Here is a 19,996-nt window from a genome sequence, read left to right as displayed (position 1 = left end):
GAGAATGAACAAAAACAGCTGGGAGAAAAGGCAAGTAAAGAACAACCTCAGCGCTATGTAATGAAAAGCCGACCTATTTCAGATGAACACCAATTTACAGTATAGATGGTCACCTAACCTGTCTTACTAAATGAGTCTGTGCGGCCTGGGTAAGACAGGCCACTCAATGGCCCTGTGGAGAAAACGCATTACCTTGCTTCTCACACCTTTTGTATGCTGTTGTATCTCAGCTGAGGCTACAACGTGTTGCATTTCCCCACTGCTTACTGTACCGGCTCTCCTTTTCTGATCAGCACTTCTCTCTTTCATCTCTCTTTCTACCACTCATGCCATCCAAGCAACACGTGCTCCCATATACCACCCTGCTCCTTCCAAGACATTAGAAAGATCAGCACTGACCCTGCCCTACTGGATAAGGGGACTGGGCCATTATGATACTGGAAAACATACGATATTCTTGCCCTGGCCACATTTAGATAGAGAGCCCTACCCAGAGCCCACCAATAGCCATCTCTCAGGCCACCTAGCAGTTTCTAGTCGTACCTGCGAGCTGATGAATATTTTCATTTATTGAAACATTTCAGGTTCTCTATTCTGTTGTCTGTTTCATTTCCCGCTATTTTCCACATGTATTTTATCCACCTTTTCCTATGGTCAGAGAATATTCTTTTTTTCCTGGTGTTTCAGTTTCCTCTGAAAAATACACTGGTCACTGCCTTCTGACACAATTCACTTGCAAAAATGGGCTGTAACAAATACATTTTCATGCAGGCTTAAGTTTATCCTTATATTGCTAGAGTTCTGTTTAAGACTTGAGACCAGTCTTTTTGCAGATGTCTGGCCTTGCAGCTTCTAAACATTTCTGATACTGTGGTGACCGAAAATGTGGGAAATATTTAAGTGTGGTATAAATAAGGCATTATATATTTTTAGCAAGCTAGCATGACAAATGATCAAGCAATCATAGCTTACAATCATCAAAGCTACGCACGCTGTCTAAATATACACATTTAGACTAATTTCTAGATGGAGTGTCGCTCCAACTAAAAATTACAGGCAACAGTTTGATTAGAATCAAAATGTCCCTTCTACAGCACCTGTGATCACAATGGAAGTACTTAAGCATTTCTTCCGAGTACTTTGAAGCATTAATTATCCTATTTCAAACACTGAGCCTTCCCCATACAATAACTATGTCATGGCTACATCCTTTTTTACTTGTAATATTGGGAAATAGCAGAATACTAAGTAATTAAGGTTTTATTTGGATCAAAATGCAAAACATGACAGGGTTTTTGCCCCAACGAAGGGGCATAATTTGTCTAAGTATAATATACTTCAAAAAGAAAAAGGTTTGCATTCCTTGTCAAAACACTTGAAGGACTTTTTTTATTATTTGCATTCATTTTATTATTCTTTTTTATCTTGTGCAAAAGCACAGAGGCTAAACGAGGACAAAATAAAAGTCTGGCTTCTGCCTTCGTCAGTGCAATCCCCTGTGTACATACTTGCTAACGGAAAACGAAATGTAAACAGTGTGGTAGGTTTTCCCTAGTCTTCATGTGTGTAAGCTGCCAGAATTTATCGGTAAGGATTGCTTAATACCCTAACCACGTCTGGCATCAGAATCAGCCTTTCAAGTACTATTGCAACTATTTCACAAACACATGGCTAAATTAGGACAGGTTGCTCCATTCAGATCAAATTTGAAAACTTCAGCAACATTGATGCAAAATAAATATGCTGTGAGGACCAGGGCCTAGTTCAGGCTCTTTGCTCGTCTTCCTGCCGGTGCCATCAAACCCCTGCAACTAATCCAGAATGCAGCTGCACGACTTGTATACAACCTCACTAAACATAGTCAAGTCACACCCCTCATCACCTCACTTCATTGGTTTTCTGTTATCGCTCACATCAAGTTCAGAACCTTGGTGCTGGCATACATGACAATGAATGGGACAGCCCCCTCATACCTACAATCGGTCTTCAAACCATATGTTCCGCCAACATCACTACACTCTGCAACCAGGTGGTAACCAACTGTCCCCTCCTGACAGGGTTGCTCCACTCAGACACAGCGCCTGCCTGCACTGGTCACTCAGCTTAGAACAAACTCCCCACAAGGGGATTGGATTCTGTGATCTGCTGACTGAGGTGTATGGCAGTATACTTGGTTCCCTTTAGCTAGTCACACTGCACAAGTCAGCTTGTGGTAGGGCTTGAATAGTGTTATGCTCACAATCACTGGTCTTGGTGTGTTGTCAGCCTGGCCTGACACTATCGCTCTATCAACTTGAATGGATACACTTCTGTTCTTTTGTACTGGAAGTCGCTCTGGATAAGAGCTTCCGCTGAATGTAATGTAATGTAATGGAAACAGAGTTAACCCTTGGTTCAACTGAAATGTTCCAAACCATAGATCCAAGTGGAGGAGTCACAGTCCTTGAAGCCATCAAACAGAACTGTTCTCAAAAGCCCTAGCAGGTTGTCTGAGAAACTTAAAGGGTCCTCACTGGATTCTTTGTCATTGTGTACTGTTATTGCCTATGACATCAAAGTGAGCCTGCACCACTGCCAAGTAGCTCTGCTTTCTCTGTTCAATGAATTCGTTAAATAAAACACACAATTTATTTGCCACACAAGGACCCACAGGGCCATTTTCTTGACTGTTTACCACAGAGCATTTTCAATGTTCATAAGACTGTACATTAAATTGATGAATTAAACAGATGTTATGCAGATGAAAAGGCATACAGGCACATACTGTATAATCACACAATATAATATTGAACATTTTTGAACAGTGCTTATGGTTATATATTTAAAAACACAAGACAGTAGTAATTATTTATGTCTTTGGGCAGTTAACACCTAAGATGCACAGTTATTTCCCTCTGTGATGCTCTTTATTGTTTTGAATTATTAATAGGATTTCCATATCACTTAACTGAGAGGATTGTTTTGACCATATGAAAAATTCATGTATAATATATCTTAAAGTAACTGGAAATGAAGGGGCAAAATAAACAGTATGCTGTACTCATCATGGAGAGGGTAAGTGAACCCAAATTATTTTTAATTATTTCTAATAATCTGTTCTTAAATATCCTTTATAACATTCAAATTCAAATTTCGATAATTCATTTGATTGGAAATGGTAAATTTCAATGTTTGGTTTTACCTGATGAACAGATAGGTTTGCAAGTTTTGTAAGTACCTCAATCATCCTAAAATCTTAAATCCATAAATCAACACACTGAGTAACTGTCATCTCATCGAGTTGTTCACATCATGTCCCCTCGTCAGGATATGACTGATTCCTTTGATACATCTTTTTATCCAGTTACATACTTTAAGTCAGAGTGTCCGACTAAAAAATCTCATATTTCAGTCGTTTTGATAAACGATACATTGACATAATACTCTGGACAAGGCAAACTGAACAGCCTGTGTAGAAATTTTGATATAAAGACAGTGTACAAGATGAGGACCCCATAAAAGACAAACTTTCCTACACCTAAGAAACAATACTGGAAAGCAGCTGAGGTTGGCCAAAAATCAACACTGCCATTCAACCCTTAATCCACCTTTGATACAGACAAAAACGCACATAACCAGGATGTCAAAGATGTCTGACATCGATCCACATGGGATGTCTTTCACATATCTAAACCCAACTCTGTTGGATACAACTAGATTTCCAAGACTGTACACATAATGTTAGCAATGCTGAAAGTTACCATAGTAACTGATGATAGATACAGTACATTATGCAATTTCTATTTGGTTCTCACATGTTGCTTAAATAAAAATTTCCAAGTTTAACTATCTAAATAAGTAAATACTACTTATTGTCTTAATAAAATGCCAAATCCAACAGCAGGAATTTTCTGTTTGCAGCCGCATTCATACAATGGTACTTTAGTGATCTTCATTGTGAATGGGTCTGTGAAATTTATTCAAAGTAGCCTAGCTGGTTAGCTATCTAACTAACTACCATTAGGTGTTCTTATAGAACAACATATGAAACATTATTTGATCTTTTACATGTGTGTGTGTGTCATACCACATATGACCAATGTTATGGAAGTTAAGATAATGGATGTGGCTGAGATTAGATGGACACTGGTTGAGTTACTTTTTGTACATTCTTTGGGGTGATGGAGCACATCTCACTGATGCATTCTGTGTGCCGTCTGTGCCAACACATTTCAGACCTCTGAGAGAATATGGTATTGTTTAATAAATTACGCATGTAAAATTTACAACTGTACAGGATTACCAAATGTGGAAAAATTATTTGTCAAATAGAAACTACATTTCCTTTTATTTATTCTTTGCTAAATGCAATTATCTCATCCAATTAAAAACAGTCCATGTTCTACGTGCTTGTCTCTCATTGCAAATTTTTGTGACCGTAAGGATTGTGGAGACAAAAAAAATCTGACTTACTGGAAGTATCAGGACAGAATACAAATACATGCATTTTTGTAATAAATAAAGCGCACCATCCGTCTGAACAAATCCAACCCAAAGTCCTCTTCTGCATGGGCTGTTTAAGTCCCCTTGTCTGAACTGACATAATGTAAAAGAGCCAGGGAACTCTCCTGGGGAGCACTTACGTGGCGTTTACAAGCACATATCTCAAGTCTGAATCCGTCCCTAAATGATTGTTGTCGGCAATCTAATTATTAGATCTATTCTTAAGGGGAAAAATAACCAGAGAACTCATGCTTTCTTTGCCTTGAAATCAGCTAAATTTAACAGAATATGTATGTTAATTTAATAATGATTTCACCTTCCATATTTTGTACTCACCAACATCATTTATGATGCACACTGTGTATGTCTCTATTTTCACCAGCATTTTCCCATCCTAGCTTGCTAAATAAAATATGAACCCATGAGCTGTACCTCCAGGGTGCAATGTGACATGTTTCACAATTCACTAGTGTAACACTCACGGTGGGGCTGGTGGGTCACTCAGTTACTTCTTTTATCTGTCATCATTAATATTCGACTTGAAAAAGTCTCACTCCCCCTACAGTATTGCCAAGATTTTGTCTTGTGTGACACAGTTAGGCTTGCAGTCCCTTCCTAAATAAAAAATATATATTCAAATCTATATACGATTGGTTAAACATCAACAGCGAAATCCATCATTAATAGTACAATAAGGCAATGAAAACTGCAGTAGTGTATTTGTCCCATAGGACTCCATCTGGTACTGTACATTATATGCAAGCTTCATTAATCATAAAAACTGTGCTCTGTACTTCCTCCTCCAGGTGTAATTGTAAACATCATTCTCTCCTTATGTAAGCTCCAGTGTGCATTATACCAATGCTTCCAGCAAGCTAATGAATGCTCATCACCAGCTGCCTTAGTCAGTATTATTAAGAATATGACAGGGGAAAAAAATCTACATCCTGTGTACTCCACTGAGTTGTTCAATAAAGTTTTTTCACCACATGTGTGAGCTGTATTCTCATTCTCTGTCTCTCACTCTCTTTCAACTGCTAGAAAGACTGCAAAATCCCTGTACCTAAGATAAACTGTAGGATCATGTTTGTTTGTCTTTAACACAATCACCACCTAACCAATGCAAACAGTTGATTTTTTTTATTTAAGACAAATTCATTCAGCTTAAAGCATAAAAAATTCCACTTCTTCATTTTTTGTACTTCTTGAATCAAACTTCAGTTACGGACAGTTACAGCCACATTATTTAATGACACTGTAACAAAAGTGAAAGAGGAGCAAAAGCACATTTAAAATGGAGATATTTGTACCATGTGCCTTTCAGCACCTGTATGATCATGAAAATGAAAGAAACATTTCACTCAAATTAAGAACATTGGTAATATAACTCTCCTTTGCTGAGGAAAACATCCACTGAGGCAACATGGATGGTGGATGGTTTTACTGAATTATAATGCTGACACAGGGTAAATCATCTGGAATATAGCTTTTTTCTGGGGGAGGCTGCTTTTGATAACCTTCTGCACAGTTTCAAAGAGCAGGCAATTAACGGTGCAGGATACTATGGCCTTTAATTAGCCTGTTCCATAAAAAAGTACACATGAGGAGTGTTGCTCTGACAAAACCCAGCAGGCAAACAAATCTGAGCAATAGAAAGATTTTTAAAAATGATTTTTCTAAGCATGGGGAACAGAAATGGAAATAATACCTTTTCATAGTTTAACCAAATAAAATGAAATGTTTAAAATAACATGAGTATTATAAAATGTAGAATATGTGTATTAATGACTCAAAAAAGTCATAATTTCAATGAATTCTTATGATTATCAAGTAAATAAACAAATAAACAAACCCTTCAACAAGAATGATTTATTTTGATATAAGAACAGAGAGTGTGGCAAGCGCTATTATCAGACACATATGTACACCTACCACAACTTTTCACACCTACCACAACTTTTCACACAAGTCCCACAGTGCACCAGTAGGCTAACAGCATCAGAAGATAAGGGCATCTTCCTGATGTTGAGTAACTCATAGTCAACTCATTGTCAGCAAACAGCATAGCCAGCCTGTGCTTCAAGCAAGCACGTTTACTAAATCAGCCACTTTGGGAGCCTATTAGTTGTTGTTGTTGTTATCATTATTACTACCCTGTATTGACTCTGGGAAAAGCAAATCATTTCATCCTGAAATCAACCTTCACCTTCCAGTAGCTTGTCTATCTTACAGCAGATCTACAAACACCAACCCGATTATATGATATTCAGAACAAATAGTGCACAAATGCATTTACTCCGAGAGCGAAAGAATCAGGCACCGGCAATCAATCAATCAATCTATCAAGCAAAAACAACAGAGTAACAGCAGATTTATGAACTGCAACGGGCTAGAATTAAAGATTATTTAAGTTACACAACTTCACCTGCAAAAAGGTTTCATTCCCCTTTAAATACTTACTGGAATTGCTGTTCATGAAGTTCATCTGCGTCTCATTCCTTGAGGAGTTCATTGGCATTCCAGAGGTAGGGCGAGTGAAAGTTAGATTTCTGGAGTTTGTAGAATTTGCTGCTGGATCTTCACCGCACAGCAACATGTTCAGACTGCCAATCATATCTGATCTGAAATCAAGTGAACTTGCTGCATTTAACAGTGCTGAATTCTGAAGCTTAGAAATCTGGAGGAAAACAAACAAAATCAGCAAGTTAGAATACTTCTTTGCATTCATCCTGATCAGTGTAGAGGGCCTTTTCCACTATGAGACTTGTGCCAGTTTCAGCTATTAATATCTGATAATGCTGTGAACTGTGTGCATAAGCTGCATGTAACATTGTTTTTTTTTTTTTGAAAAACATCAGTTCTGGGATCTACCGAAACAAGATGGAGCTGTGGTGGCTGTGAGTGGGCAGAGGGGAAATGTACTCCACTGTGCCACATTACCATATCATATGAATTTTTCTCCCTCTCTCATTGTGTTGTCATTATTTTCTCAGGAGAAAAATGCTTTCTCAATATGTTCTGGTGTGTACAACTATTAGACATTTCATTAAGATACCCTTCTGCTGAAGCACAACTTGATCACATTACATGTCACTGTTGGGAAAATATTTCTGTTGTCCAACGATCATTGCTCTCTTTCTCAAAGTACTTGTTTATATAAAATGCATTCTGTGATGTGTTCTGTGATAACAGCACTATATCCTTTGAAATGTAATTATGTTCCTTTTAATGAGAACATGCCATCTTAGTAATGTAACATTATTTCAGATTTCAAGTTATATTAAGTGGTTTGCTCACTAATTAAAACATCTTTACATTCACGGTGCAGCAAATACAATTCTTGAGGTTGATCAGATTTATGTTCAGTCTCTAGCAGGTACAGTTGTGGTAAGATCAACAAAAAGTTTACTCATATATAAACTTACTCATATATTCAAAACAAATGTTCTATTCTTTCCAAGTATGGCCATTGCTTAGTCAATAAAATAATTGATGTCAAAATGAAGGTTCAAGTTGCAACAAAAATGTAGATTGCCTCACACAAAAGGAAGAATTATACTAAGCAGCTGAGTTGAAGTGCAAAATGGTCCAAGTTTTGGATGTTACTGTGTAGCCATACACATCTGTATTCATACTCTTTGAGTTTAAATAGTCTAATTACATCAACCTATCACTTACTGAATGGCATACCTGCCATCCCAACATGCTCTGAAAGGCATTACTGCTCCTTATTGCAAAGCCTCAGTTTGTGTACACAAAAAGGATAACCAAACCAACCTGTTCAATCACTGGAACAGCATCTGCTGCTGTTTTTTCCATTAATCCAAATGTTTCAACAGGATTCAGATTCAGAGCCTGAGGAAGCTAAGCAGAGGCACAGTCAGTTACTATAACCTGCATCTGATACTCCATCCAGAATGACAAATGTAACAGGGCAAAAGCATGATGGAGATGGCATACAGTACTCTTCAATGTCCAATGTTTAATTTTCATAAGTATTGCGCAAATGCACTACAATGCCTAAAGTGTGGAAAAGTGCATTAAACAGTGTCTTTACTGTTGCTTACTGCTTTCAAAAAATCTTTACAGATGGTGCAAATGTAAGCTATATGACCATACAAAAAAATCACAATTTTTGCTTATTTAAGGGAACACTGAAATGCTCATCATATTGTGAGTGTGCAGCATTTATGGATTTATTTTCCTGCACGTTTATGTTTAAATTTTGAGAGAGTGCTAAAAGCCCCGCTAACCTTGCTTAGACCAAAAAGTAGTACACAGGTTATTTGGAAAAAAAAGAATCCCCTGCTGTATAAAAACCTCTGCCTTTATAAAGTCAAAGTGAAACTTTGGCAAAGGCCCAACTCTTATTAACTGCGGGGTGCATTAATTCCAGTCTAACCTCACCCTAGGCATCAACACATGAGGAGCTTAACAGGACGTGATGGAGAAAGCATTGGTTTCTCACCATGCAAATCCTCCATCACCCTGTTTGAAATGGCTATATAAACTTCAACATACAATAAGCAGAGCAACGTGTGGATGAATCCTAACAGAAACTAACCAGGGTCTTTCACACCAATACCAACCAGTTCAGTGCATGCAATGTGTTGCTTATGCTTATTTTCTTGTCAGTCAGGAATATAACTGTAAGCCATTTGATTTGGTATATCATACAGTAGTTTCAACTGAAGCAGTTAACATTACTTCATAAGCAGTTAAAACTTACTTCTGAGGCTAACTTTTGTGCATTCAGGTTTTGCTGAAAAACTTCCCTGGTTTTCCTCAGCTCCTCTGGTGTGAGGGAACAGCTGATGTTTTCAAAGGTTTCTTTGTCAGCTGCTGAGTTAAATTCCAGGAGTGTCCCATTGCAAAGAACGGTCTTCAGATAATCATCCCTTGGAAGGCTCATTACCTTGACAATAAAGGAGATTTAAATATGAAACAACAGGAGACCATTCATTACAATGGTCTATTTTCCAAAGATGTATGTACTATAGAAATGCATCTCTCATGCCATGTACTGAGATCGCCTTTGCTAGAGGGGGTGGCTTGCAGCAAATGTGTGTATAAATCATATATCCTCAGGTAAAAAATATTTTACGCAGAGCAAAAATTGTTAGCTAGTAGCTATGTCTCCAATTACATAGCTCCAATCTCCAATTACGTGATTACTGAATTTTCTGAAAGGTTATTGTGCAGCTGCTAAATCAAAATGCTTACAAGATCACAACTTTCCATTACATGTTCAAAGAGGAAAAAACAGTCTATCCTCTTAGTAATGATATAATGTTCGATGCACTGCACAATAATCACTGTGTACGAGCACACTATGCATTCAAGATATAACTTATAATAAGAAATATTAATAGATTAAGAAATATTTCTTAATTGGTGTGAAATTCATATGGTGTCACATTCATATGATGTACATTTATACGGAAATTATAGGGCAAGTCATTTGAGCATAAACCTCTACCATTTTCCTCTCCCATAGGCAAAAATTTTATGCAAGTTTCTTTCAAATCCATACATAACCTTTTATGATACCCTCTACACACTCAGAAGCATTGAGCACACAAACAGACAGGTAATTTTATAATGTTAGTTGGTGGTGGAGGGAATAGCAAAGATGTCCACATAGAGGGCATATTAGGACATCCTCAGAAAGGAGCTTCAGTCTTAGTTTTAGGCCACAGAATAATAATGCACCCCCATTTTATAATTTTAGCATAATCCCATAGCCATGTGTCTCACTTTCACCACAAACAATAGTAATGCACCTCAATTTACATTTGGTTTTGTCCACTATTTTGTTTACAGAAACATGGATATTGTGCAGTACGCCCAAGAGAGCACTTTGGACGTATGGTCTTAAACATAAAAGCCAACACAGAAGAAAAAGGTAACTCCCAACTTAAGCCTGAGCTCAGCAGTCCGTCCCCACTTCGACTGTGTGCCTGTTAGTAGGTTTAGCTCTAAAATTGCATTTTTCATTTTGGACAAGTAGCCCAGCAGGGAAAATATTTCACAGATGAGCTTATAAGAGCTGTTATGCAGTCCTCTTCTCTCTCTAATTATAGAACATTCCTTTTAAATGCCCTTCCTTGTGTCTAGTGTGCTTAATTGTTTTCCACAGACTTTTCCCATATCACTGAAAGTATGGCTGGGAATCAATGGAAATTATCTGAGGGATGGTTAGCCTGCTGATTATGATGACTGCTAATTTTTTTTTTTTGGTAATAGTAGAGGTGCAAGACCTATGCAAAATATACCCGAGGGGAAACAACTTGTATGTATGTTACATGTTGTGTTTATTTTTCAGACAGGAGATTACAATAATTTTCACATATTTTTCATGTTTTTATCTACATAAAAATTTATTGAATGCTTCAATGTAATTGGGATATCCAATAACTCTTAGCATCCTCTGGCTGTCCATCTAAAGTAATTTCATCCTCATTACTGAATCCGGTAGATTGATTTTGTATGGATGCTAAGTAATTTCCACATCATCACATTGTAACAGGTGTGCTTTATGTAGATGAATCAAGTAATTTTATTATGAATTAAATAAAATGTGATTACAATAATGTACAGCCATCAGGAAGATGTGGATAACTTCTCTGGACAAAAGTAATGTTTTGTAATTAACTAGAATTAGGATGTACTGTATCATGGGTTAGGAATTTTGTGCTCGGAGTGATGTATTAAAAATATAAGTATTCAAAATCAGGCCACAGTGCGTGATTGATTTATGGAATGTGGAACTCACTATATCAAATAATGGTATGGGGATTCTTTGTCATTACTAAATACGTATACTTAAGCACCATAAAAGGCTGGACAAATAGATATATATTTGTACACTGTATCGATATGGTAATGATAGCTTCAACTGTGACCTACCTTACTGAGGGGGATTTTTGCAGTCATCACTCTCTCTGCGTCAGATGGTGTGAGTGAAAGATTCTCCATCAGATATGTGGTAAAGGTTTCATCGTCATTCAAAATTCTTCTTAGAGGAATGGGCTTACCTTTAACAATAAAAGGGAAATAGAAGATGATGGGAAAGAAGAAAGAATTTTCCACTGGTCAGTTGGTCAGGAAACACTTTGTTCAAGGTAAGTTAAATTCAAGCTGTGGGTAAACTTTTGATAATTAATTGTAGATACTGTATATGTACATACATCCTGAATGCATACAAATGAAAAACAACTTTATCCAGAAGCTTCAAGTAAAGCATACAATCACAAGCATTCACACAAGAAAAGATACTACATAGGGTAATTCTTTACAGGTTTGGGGTTCCTACAATGTCATTTTTCCTTAATCCTGCAAATATTCTGAAGTTTCACTGTTTAGCACATTTGCAGTTCTTTTCAGACCTGTTCCCAACTTATATAGACTAAATATAAATCAGATGGTTGCTGTATATATGCAACATATGGAAAAGTATATTTTATTGTACATTCTTGGTTGTTGTTCCACAACAAAATATAAAAAATATATATGAAATATTTAAAATGTAATTATTTACCTGTTGCAACAATAAATTAACTATTCCTATCATGTACTTTTCTCTCCTAATGAATTGCCTTTGCATAATGACCTTTATGGGTCTCACAGCTGAGACAACGTCCCTCATTAATTATTCTTTACCACAGATATTGTGAAGGATTTAATCTTGTAAACTACAGGCACAATGACCTCAAAATGCAAATTCACAGTGAGTGTTGTCAGGTTTCAAAAATGTAGGATGCTTTTGCCTATTTGTAAATTAGGTTCCTTATGAAAATTTGAATATCATCATGCTAAATGGGCGTTCTGCAGAACTACAAACTATGAAGATAAACGATCTGCCACTCCATAATGCAAATGAAGCCATAAATAATCAGGTGCTTTTGTTTTCAGGGTTCCATAAACAACAACAGACATTCACCACATATTCAACCTCAATGGCACTGTTGTTGCTTATGAAGGAGAACTCAAAATCTAAACAAAAATGTTGTGTTTGTTGAATATTATGTAGCACCAGCTTTCCTGACAGTCACCCTCTATCATGCTTGTAGCCAACTGCTGACTACATGATTGCCTGTGTGTGGGTTCTGTGTCTTTGTGTGTGCATATGTGTGTGGGTGCATGTGTATTTGTATGTTTAGCGGTGTGTGCGTGTTTGCATGTCAGTAGAAATATGTACATACCATTCTCTGGGTTGGAATTCTGCAGCATCAAAGCCAACTGGTTGACATCATCTGAAAGCTGCGTATATTTGTTAAGGACAGATCTGTTTGCCATCACTGACTGCAGTTCAATCAGCACTCCAGCAATCCTACATTTAAAAAGAGTGTAAAAAAGACAAATGGGGAAGTCAATGTCAGCCGGTTTGTTGCCAAGTGAGGGACTGTGGAAGCTTTGCCTCTGAGGAGGCAACACAGCTGACACAGAACGATACAAAGAACTGGAGTGTTGAATGGAAAGATTATTACCAAAAAAAGATTATTCTCTGTACAATAACAAGGCTACTTTTACATACTGCCTGACAGAAATTCCAAGATCACTGAAATTTCAGCATCACTGGAACAACTACTCTGCTGTAACTTACGTGTTAAATATTTATTTGTTCTTAAATAACTTTGTGAAGTGGATTACTACTAATAATAGGGCAACATTCTAGAAGATTCAAAGAAAACAGAAGTGTGCAGTGAAAATGGCAGTCCTCACTCAGCGATATAACCCCCACTCAAAGAACGCTACCATGTCTCAGCAACTGGCTCTGCCAAAACAGACAGGATAACATCTTGCACTGTTTTTTTATTATTATGTGGGGGCTGGCAGGAATGTAAAGCTCTCTCTTTTCCTTTAAAATGAATATTTTAATATTTTAATAGTTTGTTTCAGTCCTGAAATGGCTTTTCCTGTGAGCAAGTAAAACAAATGTTTTTTTTTTTTTCCTTTTGTGGTGTACAAATATTTTGTGAAAGAGCACATTTTCAGGAATTTTCATTCTATTTTAAGTCTAAGTATAAGCTAGCAGCGTAAATAATGACAGCCCTGCATAATGTCAGGGAAATTATTTCACTTAGTACTTGCAATGAAAAACAAGCACAAGCCTCAGTAATGTGTACACAGAAATATTACACTGAAAAAGACGAAAAACATCCAAGCTGGCAGGTCATAATGTTATTAAGTCTTTAAGATTTGTTTACCAAGGAGTTAAAAAAAAAACCAAAACATCTTTTTACCATTTTACTTAGAGTTGTTTTCTCAATTCACAAGAAAAAAGTTTTTCTAGTACTGTTTGAGTATGTACCGCGTACAGTGTACAGACATGTTGTACTGTGAGCAATATATAACAGAGCAATTTTTACTATTGGTTTCTACATCAATACTTGTTATGTGCAGTAATATGACCTTATACTGATATTGGTTTAAAAGGAAAATTCCGGGACGTAAATATTGGAACTGAAAATGATGAAAAGGGAGTTTGGCAAGGCTACCAGAACACTTACGTGGATGAATTGAAATTGTTGACTTGTCCAGGTGTTTCTCCTGGGGTTGGGTAATTTACACAGGGGTTGTCAATATTGCACATCATGCCTTGTAACCATGGCAATACACCAGCTGAGGGCATAGCCTTGTTTGGATAATGACCTGGGGGAAAAGGTGAAAGTTAGCAAAGGAAATGAAACAACACAGAACAATCTGACAATTATAAGCAGTGCAGACAGGTGGGATGCTGTCATTAGCCAAGTGGGTAACACCTCTGGCAATGTTATATATAAATTATATGGCAAAAAAATGACACTGGGGTGTCACTGGGAGCCCAGAGAGGACTCTGACTGCTGTAGCAGCATGATGCAAAAGCGCACCCCTGACAGAAGATTCCAGTCAAAATCAAAAACTATACCCTCACTCTCTCTTTGTAATGCTCAGTGCCAAGCAGCCAAATTGCAGACACAATTCTTAATTTAAGTTTTTTATTATGAGTCAGGAGGGAACTGAACCCCAAACCTCTTTGTGTCAGGGCAGAATCTCAAACTGCAAGGGCACTTGTCAGTTGTAAGGCAAATTTATGCATCTCATAAATTTCCATCATGAATAGCATAAACAACACCATTTAATTAAAACAGGCCTTTTGTTTTCCTTACACCTTTCTTCATAACTGCTGTACAACATAATACAAGATAATGTATAGTTCATAAGATCATGTTTATTTATTCATTTAATCAATTATTTGCCAAGTTGATCAGTTCATTTATTTATCTTATCCTGAGCCACTGTTTGCACTATAATTAGCTGTATCTCATTTGGTAGGAACTACAATGTAAATGTTAATAATGGGTTATATGGGTTATAAACAAGACTATCATTACAGTGCACACACATATTTTCCATTTTTTTTTGCTGTACAGAAAACACAACTAATAAACCACTAATATTTAAAAGTGTTCTTTGATAAAATATATTCTAAATGAATGTATATCTCCTTACTTACATTGTCCTTGATAGATAGGTCGATTTGTTGAACGAACCCAGACAAGAATAAAAAACAGGAAGAGAGGCCATATCAATTCAATAACCAATCGAACCTGCAAGATAAATGTAGAGCTCTATGAATAAAAACCTCATTCACCACAGATGCTTTTTCACATCTCTGTATTGGTTATATAAACTGGACCGATATTCTTTGAGACTATTTAACCTTGACATTTTAACATTTCTAATTAAATAACCAATAGGTTTTTGTAGATAACTGTTCGAAAATAAGGCCCATGAATTCTCAAAGAACCAGTGCTGTTCTACAGGAATAATACATTTATATTGATCATAGTTGCTGCTGTACTTACCCTGGGCAAACTAAGACTGCAAAGTAAGTAAATATTTGACAACCAACTGCTTTGCTGAAAGGAATGAATGTTATAAGACAAGCAAAGGAATTCAATTACAAAACCTGCATACGCTCTTTGCTTGAAACTGCACATCATGCAAAACAAATGTCTACATATACATGTCTATTGTTGTTAACATTAAGTATTCAGGGAATTTACAGCATTTCAAATGTAAAAATGAAAACGATCATTTACATGAGTTCAATAACCCAGAAAAAAAATCCACCATCTATTATTTATTTATTTTTAATTTTTTGTTTGTTGTTCTTTAAATGACTGCATCTTAATTTTCCAATAAATGCATAAATAACATTGTGGTCTGTTTATGAATGCAAAACAGATGATGTTGCTTTCAAACTCGCGTCCAAAGGAAAGTGCCCACAGCCCACCTTAATCAAGGAGCTGTGGATGCCTGGAAGCTGGAAGAGAGGGTGAATGAACATCTCGAGTGTGTGTCAGCGCGACCTCGAGCAGGGTTACGGAGAGTTTATCAAAGCAAGCCGCATGCTCCACTGCCTTTCCCGGTTACCCTGGGCTCTCTAAGGCTGGCACTCAGGTCATTGAGTCATTTTCATTTAACCGATAAATCGGCTCGGCTTGAGCGTTCAAGCCCTCCTACCCCTTTTAATACCGCAGCTCTGGTCCCCCACCACACTGAAAGTCTCCATCGTTTATTTCAAATTACCCCAGGGAGTAACTGGACACAAGATAGAAGGCAGATGCTACACCTCAGAGAGGCTTACAGACCCTCTTCTAAATGGAGCTGATTGCACGGAGCATTTTCCCTGGTTCATTTTCTTTCTACCCTTCAGCAAATGTCATTCCGTACCGCCGTTCCACTCTAGGAAAACAACACTTGTGGCAATTCTTTGCTCTGCGGCAGCAAAAGAGAGGCATTCACATTCTTTCCCTGAAAAGTGAGCAACTCGGACTGCATCATGCAAGGTCTCTAGGAGGTGACTTCCCCCTCTGTAGCTGATGTTTACGTGCTCACTTATGGTTCTAAACCTCACCAAACTGACACCTCACTATGTTTCAATTGAGCATTTCAGCTTTTGAACCAGCTGGTAAATACACGGGTAACACTTCCCACAACAACTTGGAAAAAAAGACATTTTTTTGGCCGTTTACCTTGCATCTCCTCTCAGCCTTTATATGATCATGCTCACAGTCCCTCTACCTTCTACCTGCACCTCCTCAGTGGAAAAGATTCAGTTCTGAAATCAGAGCATGCATTCCCAGACATGGCTGCGGTACGTTCTCAGACACTCTCTTGACCCCACAATTATAATACGATATTGAGGATGTCCATTTAGAAAATTTTGTTTTATGGTATGACGGGAAAACGGAGGAGGAGCATAGTTTTCTTTAAATTCAGTGAGCCATTCACTCATTCACCGTTAATACCCATTTTCCATTTTAAATGTATTTTTCTTAACAGTGTGCTTTGTTGAGGCCACCTTTAACACTGTCAAATAAAATGGTTATTTTACACAGAATGTGTAAAATGTCTGTAGGAACTGTTTCAAAAAGCATGACAATAAAAATGTTGGTGGTGTACTGAAGAGATAAAGAAAAAACATAGTTATGCGCAGATAATTCTTACCTCATTATTATGTTTCACCTTGTGCTAAAAAAATTGGTAGTCAAATTACTTAGGCATCACTCCCCCACACCAGTTTCTCAGCTTTTCTTTATTTACATGTCTGTGGACAACTGAAAATGCTTATGTTTCTAAAAAGCTCTGAAATCCTATTGTTCACCTCATCATTGAATTATTGCAGTTTTGTCACCCTGGGGCTGGTTACATCTCACACACACACGTTAATTCAATCATTAACGGGTGCAATAGGCAAGTGAGTGAGAGGTGATTATTAGTAATAAGAGGTAGTCAAGGAGCTAACGAGTGAAACCATGGGAATTATGTTCTGCAATGTGCTAATAATAAGACACCTGAATATACACCGATATACTGAAGAGTGTGAGTGAAGTGTGAGTGCAGCCTTCATTTTGTCTTGCAACCCAGGTAATATATCTTCATGATAGCCATATCCAGATCAATTCTTTGAGTGCAAATGACTGCTTTGGAAAATGGTGGCACATGTTTTCAATATGTTTACAGTACCAGTAAAAGGTTTGGACACACCTGATTAAGATAATGGGAAATTTGCATTCAAAGACATTTTGAGCTAAAGCCTTCCGCTTAAATTTTTTTCTTAGACAAATATAAATCGTGAAGTTGATACCTATGTATGACTTGTATGTATAAAAAAATAATTTAAAAATATTTAGCTATTTTGAAGAATCTAAAATATATGATAGTTTTGAATTGTCTATAACACTTTTTTGGTCAGTGCATAATTCCATTTGTTTTGTTTTGTTGTATGTCTTTACTGTTATTCTAAAATGTGGAAAATGGTATACAAAGAAGGAAAGGTGTGTCCAAACTTTTGACTGGTACTGTAAATTTCCCTCATTTACATCCTTTAATCAGATACCTCAAACAGTATAGTACCAGCACCTGTGAAACATTCACATTATGTTTTGGGATCTAGTCCATACCGATGATTCAATCAATGGAACTAGGCAATTAAGAATCTTTCACCCAAGTGTTACATGTTTAATTCTACCACGGGCCTTGGCTCTCAGAGCAGCTGTGATATTTAGTTGTTGGAAAAAGGGGAAGAGGCAATTTACAAAGACATTTGGCCTTCAAAATATTTTTTTTCCTTTCTCCATAGGCCAGCCTAGGTTTGTTATAGTTTAAATTCAGCCATGTAAGAAAACATTTGAAAGTAATAAATCTTTGGAAATTGAAGGTGACATTTCCTTGCAGCACATGTCAAGGAGAAAGGAGTCTTCTTTCAAGGCAGCGGAATTACGGCCGCTGCACCGGTATTAACCTGCTCCGGGTCAGGTGCCCTTTCCTTCTCCTTCACAAACAACTCAGCTCTCCCTTCTAATACAGGCTCAGAATATATTTATACTTTCGCCTTTTTTGCCAACATTACAGATATTCCCTCATTTCTAGAATGCGAGGGAGGGAGAGAGGAGGGAGGGAGGAGGGAGTGAGGGAGTACCTTTTGTCTCTTTCGGAGAAGGAAGTTCTTCCACAGGAGAAGCCCAAGCTGTGCCAGGAGACCCATTACAGTTTATCCGTCTACCAATACGTTGCTACGGCAACTGCGTCTTAATAAATCCTGGAGGGAATACAAGGGAAGAGTTATTTAATAATAATAATAATTATTATAACAATAATAATAATAATAATAATAATAAAAATCAAATAATACAAAGGATCTGTTAACCACCAGAGTAAATTAGTGATCTAAAACACACAAGAGTTTTCTCTCTCCGCTTGGCAGGAGATGAAAGGCAGTGCTAAACAGAGACGTCTTCATTTGCAACTGCACTTTGTTCAGAGTTTCTTAAGCATAGGAAAGAATTAGACAGTTTTGCATAGACTTCACATACAACATCATCTTTCATGATTTAATAATATTTAAACACTATTTCAGAAACTGGCATTAAATTATTTTTTGTGTTAACAACACAGGGTGTTATATGTACCATAAAGTACACACATAAGGTTGTAATTTTGCATAATAATATATACATATATCAATTACTATAGGCCTTACTTAGGACCTTAGCTAAACTCCACCTCATTTAACAGTATTTCCAATGGGATAGGATCAAAGTTCTAAAATGATTTATATGAAATACTGATGGTCATGATGCAGGATTGTTGTCCTTGTTATGACTGGCACAAATCAAAACATTTGCTTATGCTGTTAGCTTTTATGAAGCCAAGCCAGCATACTGTATTTTTATGGCCATTTCACAAGACATTGTTAACCTTGCACTAATTGTAAAATCAATAAATGTTCACTCAAAGGTTAATCATTTCTGTTTTTAGTGTTTACTTTGCTTTTCAAGCACTTTTTTTTTTATTTTTCCCCACTACCCAGCATATTCTAAATTTGAGAATACAGACAGACATATGTGATCCACACCTGGACAAAATCATGATAAGGAAATAAAAACACTCGCTGTCAGATATAACGCAAGCAGGCTGTTATCTAATCAAGTTCTATTACTGATGAGTGAAATGAGAAATGATATGCTTTGCATTGTATGTCTGAGAACTGTGTGTATCAGGTAAACATCTTTATGAGTGGGTTACGGAATTAAATCACTACTACCAACTACCAAATTAAATTAAAAAAACACCATGAATAATGATGACTTCATATTCAATTTAAAAATTTAATCAATCATGTGATCATACATATAAGATGTTCAATCAGCATTTTTATCTTCTATTATGTCAATATTAATATGAGCATATAAAACCATTTAAACCACGAAGTAAAATGTTTGTTTTTCTTTCTGTATGATTGTATCACCAGTCTAATTGAGATTTATGCAAAGCTATATCACATTTGTTTAAGTCTGTTGTCTGCTATAATTATACGAATTATAACAGGTAGAGGAACACAATTCTATGAACATTTGAACATTTTATCTGTCAGTGACTCTAATTCTTTGTGTAATGATGTTCTTGATGATTGTGAGGCTGAAAGCAGACCTTAGCTTTTTTGACATTATATTTATTTTTA

General features: G+C 36.8%; 1 protein-coding gene across 1 annotated transcript in view; it reads right to left on the bottom strand.

Moving 5' to 3' along the window:
* Positions 1-18,520, bottom strand: part of LOC118793670 (phospholipid-transporting ATPase ABCA1-like) — a 136,686-nt gene extending 118,166 nt beyond the window's left edge. The window contains exons 1-8 of the mRNA XM_036551898.1: positions 18,455-18,520; positions 14,981-15,074; positions 13,995-14,136; positions 12,687-12,814; positions 11,392-11,519; positions 9,212-9,397; positions 8,260-8,346; positions 6,943-7,159 (exon numbers count right to left, since the gene is read on the bottom strand). Of these exons, the coding sequence (XP_036407791.1) occupies positions 6,943-7,159; positions 8,260-8,346; positions 9,212-9,397; positions 11,392-11,519; positions 12,687-12,814; positions 13,995-14,136; positions 14,981-15,074; positions 18,455-18,520 (1,048 nt within the window). The remainder of the gene's footprint in view (positions 1-6,942; positions 7,160-8,259; positions 8,347-9,211; positions 9,398-11,391; positions 11,520-12,686; positions 12,815-13,994; positions 14,137-14,980; positions 15,075-18,454) is intronic.
* Positions 18,521-19,996: the final 1,476 nt, after the last annotated feature.

The sequence above is a fragment of the Megalops cyprinoides genome, chromosome 18 (assembly GCF_013368585.1).
Source record: "Megalops cyprinoides isolate fMegCyp1 chromosome 18, fMegCyp1.pri, whole genome shotgun sequence".
NCBI classification, from domain to species: Eukaryota; Metazoa; Chordata; class Actinopteri; order Elopiformes; family Megalopidae; genus Megalops; species Megalops cyprinoides.
This window is presented reverse-complemented; position numbering and strand designations above follow the sequence as displayed.